General features: G+C 61.5%; 1 protein-coding gene across 1 annotated transcript; it reads right to left on the bottom strand.

The window, feature by feature from the left end:
• Positions 1-906: 906 nt before the first annotated feature.
• Positions 907-3,796, bottom strand: HGH1 (HGH1 cochaperone). Its single transcript, XM_027132303.1, has 6 exons — positions 3,099-3,796; positions 2,926-3,026; positions 2,729-2,827; positions 2,436-2,527; positions 2,225-2,347; positions 907-2,139 (listed from the first exon to the last, which is right to left on the bottom strand). The coding sequence occupies exons 1-6, from the start codon at positions 3,722-3,724 to the stop codon at positions 1,960-1,962; spliced, it is 1,221 nt and encodes a 406-aa protein (XP_026988104.1). The 5' UTR covers positions 3,725-3,796; the 3' UTR covers positions 907-1,959.
• Positions 3,797-5,266: the final 1,470 nt, after the last annotated feature.

The following is a 5,266-nucleotide window of genomic DNA, read 5'->3' as shown; positions in this document are numbered from 1 at the left end:
GGTACCTGATGCGCCAGGGCCCCACCTTACGGCCAGGCCTGTCCCCAGGTGAGCGCCTCCACCCTGTGTCCCTCCCCGGTCCCAGCCCGCACCCAGGTGGGCGGCAAGAGAGAGCTGGGTCCAGAGAGGTGGAAATGTGTTGGTGGCCCCGCTAAGCCTGAACCCTGCGCTAGCCCAGGGCAGGGCGCCTCACCTCTCTCTGCCTGTCTCCCCACGTGTGAAACACGGACACCCTACGGCCGTTTGGGAAGACTGAACGGGATGACACCTCCAAGCTGCCAGCATTGTTGGCCGTGATGGCTGCGGGCTGGGGCGCGAGAGGGCAGTGGCACCTGTAGGCCGCATCCTTGAGCCCTCACCTGCAGAGTGCCAGGACCTGATCCGAGGCCTGCGCCAGCTGTGCCCGCGAGCGCGCCTGGGCCTGCAGCAGGTGGCCGCGCAGCACGGGAGGCTGCCCGCCGCACATACGCTCTTCCGCACCGTGCTCGGCGGCGTCACACCAGGTGCTGCATGCCCACCAGTGTGGGCAGGTGGGCAGCTCCTCAGCGCCCCACCTGACCCTCCCACTCCGGTCAGTTGCAAAGAAGCCCGAGGAGTCTGAGCTCCCAATATCCCCGGACAACGTGGAGCCCCGCGCGGACTCAGATCCCCCAAGGCCGCTCCTGCACCTGCGGCGACCCCAGCAACAGTGCACCCCCCTTGAGAGTGCCTCTGGTCCGGCGCCCGAGCCCACGGAGTCTCCCCCGAGACGAGGTGCGACCCTGCCGGGCTGGGACTCTGGAGCACGGAGACGGCCAGTCGCGCGGTGAGCCCCTCCAGGCGTCCGCTGTCGCCACGCTCCATGTCTGCCATCCGGACCGTGCCTGGACACTACTTGGTTAACTGAGGGCGGGCGGGACGGTGGGGGCAAGGCCAAACAGAGCGTTTATTCTGTGGAGCCAACGGTGTGGACTTCTCAACGCGGGAAGAGGGCCGCGGGCCTTGGGACATCTGGAAAACAGTCCACACACCTCCAGGCCAGAGCTTTCACTTATCTGGGGGGAGGGAGGGAAGAGAGAGGGGACCGCAGAGGAGGGAGGCACCCGGCACCCATGAAGAAGCCAGCCTTGATGGGTGCGCCAGGGGACGGTCTCCAGCTTTGGAGGGTGGTCAGGGGAAAGACGAGCCCAGGGCAAGGCTGCAGGCACATCAGGCACTCTCAGCTCGGCAGGCGAGGGGCTCTGGGGAGCTGAGGCTCAGGCAAGCTGACCAGCGAGAGGGCCTAGCTAGCGGGGGAGAGCAAGGGCATCAGCTCAGTCCAGGACTGGGAAATAGGACTGGAGGAGCTTGCAAAGAGCGGAGGGCAGGTTTGGGCACAGGTCAAGTGGAAAGGTGGGGAGCATGAAGGGGAGGCAACGCCCAGCAAGTGCTCCGAGGACAGGCCACAGGAGTGCAGCCCTGGCTAGACCCCACGACAGGCTGTGGCTGGTGAAAACCTCAACAGGTGAGCCCTTTGAGGCTGGGTCTCAGGCAGGGCCCCAGGATGGAGGGGCCTGGGGTGGGACTGGTACCAAGGGGCACTGCAAGCACCTGGGTGCCCCCCTATGCCCAGACCCCCGTAGCACCGTTGGGACTGGGAAGCTCCAGCTAGCCCCTCGGGCTTGCAGTGTTTTTCGGTCCGGCCCTGCTGGCCAGCCCCGTGGAGATACCTGAGCAAGTCACAGGGTTGGGCCAGCTCTGGCTGAACAGTCCTCCTCTGAGCAACCAGCCTTCTTGCTGGAGCCAACAGGGCACAGGGAGGCACCCTCAACCCTCAGCAAAGACCTGGAGCTTAAGAACAGCTCTGCTTCTCAGCAAGGCACACCCTCAGAGCCAGGGGACCCAGAGGCCTGCGGGCGGCTGCACACAGACCCGGTCTGGGAGGCCTGGACAGATGGCGAGCAGAGGTGGGCCCAGGGCTGGCGGCAGGCTTCGCGGGCCTCAGGTGGGTGCAGCTCCCTCTGCGCGCATCTCTGGGGCCATAGCTCCAGCTGCTGCCGCACCGCTCGCGCTGCTCTGCTCCTGGCGGTCCTGCTGCTGCAGCTGTCGCTCAATATCCTCAGGTACTTGCACCTCCAGCAGGTTTTCCATGCCATGCTCTGGCTCATCCCCAATGAGGACCTGCCAGCAGGGCAGGCAGGGGAAGCAGGTGAGCAGCTGGCTGGCACACTGTGGACATCCACCACTCCCCCAACCCTGCACCCACCTGGATGAGTTTCTCACAAGTCACCCGCACATCGGGCTCTGGCTCCCAGTTGTGCAGCTCGCGCAGGATCAAGTAGGCTCCCTGGTCCCTCACCTGCTTCCGACCAGGTGCCGTGGCCGTCAGCTGGGAGAGGGCAGAGATTATCCAGACATCAGTGTGCTAATATGTAAGTGTGTGGGGGTGACATTAATGTAGCAGCACGCCGGCTCACCAGCATGATGGCCTCAATGAGCATCTTGCGGATGTCGGCATCAGGATCTCGCTGCTTGTCTTGTGGCAGGTATTGCAGGTCAACGGGCAGCCCTAGGAGTGAATTCACTGGGTCCCTATGCTGGCCCCTGGTCTGCTAGGCAAGACCCTGCCATTGTAAGGCCCATCTGTGTTCAGCAACTCCCTGCTAGAAGGTTTCAGAAGGGGCCCTGATCTGGACACTTCCTTCTGCCTTTCCCCCACTGGCCTCCCCTCCTGCCAGACCAACCCTGAGGCTCGACCCAAGCCACTCACGCTCCATCTCCTCCTCGGAGAAGTCCTCAGGCCCAGCCAGGGGCAGTAGCAAGTAGGGGAGAATGTCCACCTCAGGCCCAAGCAACCACTCATGGTGTCCTGGGGAGAAACAGGAATGGAGGCCAGTCCAGAGGGGCCCCAGGGTCCAGTCTATTCCTCCCACTCCCCGACACGGCAACTTCCTCACCACCACTCACGGTGCTCGAAGCAGCAGTTTCGCAGTGTCCCCACCACCCCGCCCCTGCGCACCGAGGAGTCCGGGTATTGGGTAAGGGGCAGCAGCCGCTGGACCACGCACCTGGAGGGAAAAACCACTCAGTGACGTCCCTGCTCATTTCCACGCCCTCCCCGCGAGCGCCCTGGGCTTCACCTGTCGTGATTCAGCAGGAAAGCGCGCGTCGCAGGACGCTGGCTGAGGTTGGAGAGCATCGGCCCCAAGTAGTGCAGGGGCGCGCGGGCGTTGTAGCCGGGAGTGCACAGCGCGAGCACCAGCCGCTCCAGGCCCGACTCCCCGGGCTCAGCGGCCGCCAGCGCCGCCATCAGCGCAGTACATGGCATCGGCTCGCGGCTGAGGTTAGCCAGCACGGCGGCCGCCTCCTCGGCCCAGGGCCACTGTGGGTCCAAAGCGCAGCCCAGCAGGCGGGCAGGTAGTCCGGGCTCGGCCGCCAGCAGCGGCTCGTGTAGACCAGGGTCGGCGGCCAAATTGACTAGCGCGCGAGCGGCGTCTCGGGCCGGGGCGGGAGGAGGGGCCACCGCCAGCTCGACCAGAGCCCGCAGCAGTGCCGCCTGGCCGGCCAGCAGCGTGCGACCGGGCCCCGAGCCGGTCAGCGCCAGCACATGCTGCGCCGCCGCCGCCTGCAGGTCAGCCCGCGCCCCGAGCGCCAGGAAAGGCAGCAGCTTCGCCGCCTCCGCCTTCGGGCCGGCCTCCACTATCGGCGACCCTACGGAGGCGAGGCCACCGGCTGACCCACCCACGACCCCTTCGTCCTCCCGCATGCTTGTCGGCGTGCTCCGCTGCGCAAGCTCAGCTTTGCGATGCGCCTACAGGTGGGCAGCGGCCCCGCTCACCAGGGTACCGGAAGCCCCGGTGACCAATCCGAGGCTACCGACTCCGCGCAAGGGGCGGGACCGGCGCGCGGAGGCGGGGCCACGCCAAGGCCCGGGGGATTGTGGGATTGGTTGCCGGCCAGAAGCCGGGGACCTCGGGCTCTGCGCGGTGGTGGGGGTCGTGCAGGGACAAGCTTTGGGCCCCGGCATGGCACCGTCCCTTGGGGGTCCTGCCAGCCGCTGATAGCAGACCGATTACATTCCCTCTTCCTTCATGATTGGCAAACATCCGTCTTCGCGGGAAGAAAAGCAGGATCAATTACAGTGATTGCCTTTCTAGTGTATCCCTGGCATACTCTCCGTTTGATCGTGATATATTTTCGGTTTTATATATGGTTGTATTCAGTTTAAGAAAAAAAAAATTTTTTTTAATTTTTGGCTGTGTTGGGTCTTTGTTGCTGCGCGCGGGCTCTCTCTAGTTGCGGCGAGCGGGGGCTACTCTTCGTCCGGGTGCGCGGGCTTCTCATTGCGATGGTTTCTCCATCTCGGTGCGCGGACTCTAGGCGCGCGGGCTCAGTAGTTGTGGCGCACGGGCTTAGTTGCATCTGCGGCATGTGGGAATCTTCCCGGACCAGGGCTCGAACCCGTGTCCCTTTCATTGGCACGCGGCTTCTTAACCACTGCGCCACCACGGAAGACCTTATTGGTCTTGTTAAAGAACCACCTTTTGGATTCATTTCTTTATTGTTTTCTTTTTCAAGTTTATTGATTTCTACTTTGACCTTACTGTTTCCTTTCTTCTGGTTACTTTGAGTTTAATTTACTGTTCTTTTTCTAGTTTCTTAAGGTAGAAGCTGAGGTCATTGATTTGAAACCTTTCTTCTTTTCTAATATAGGGGTTTCCCCACAATTATTACCTGACTCATGGGTTATTTGTTATGTACTTTACTTTTACATAGGTTATAAGCCTCTTAATAGATATTATTTTTGTTTCACACTAAGGGCTAGGACAAAGCCTCTAGGGGCAGTGATGCCCAGAAGAGCCACTTACAGGGAAAAATATGGCCCTGAAGTCAGGAGGTCATAACGTCCAAGAGCCGGGACTTGCCCCGCCTGAGACCCATAGCCTCAATCCCAACCTAAACTTTCCTGAAAGTCCCATGGAAATTGAGGAAGAGGATGGATGAGTCCAAGGACGTGCCACCTCTCCAAGGCAACCACATGCTCGGGACACACAGATCCCGGCCAGGCCATAAGAGTTGAAAATTCCTCAAGGTATGGAATTAGAATATTGTGGATAACCTAGGTAAATGATGCCCTCTGGTGGGTACTTTTGACTGAGACAGAAATGTGCACCTTCAGGGCCCACTTGCGTGAGCAGGGGACTAATGAGCAGGCCCGTGATTTGACTGCATCAAGGATGTGTTTACAGTAATCAGCAGCTAGGGAGCCTTAAATATGCCCACGGTGAATTAAAAGATCCAAAGTGTT

The sequence above is a fragment of the Aethalodelphis obliquidens genome, unplaced genomic scaffold (assembly GCF_003676395.1).
Source record: "Aethalodelphis obliquidens isolate GAN/ISIS:26980383/991018 unplaced genomic scaffold, ASM367639v1 scaffold41, whole genome shotgun sequence".
Taxonomy (NCBI): Eukaryota; Metazoa; Chordata; class Mammalia; order Artiodactyla; family Delphinidae; genus Aethalodelphis; species Aethalodelphis obliquidens.
Note: the sequence above shows the minus strand (reverse complement) of the source record. Positions and strands in the feature narration are given on the sequence as shown.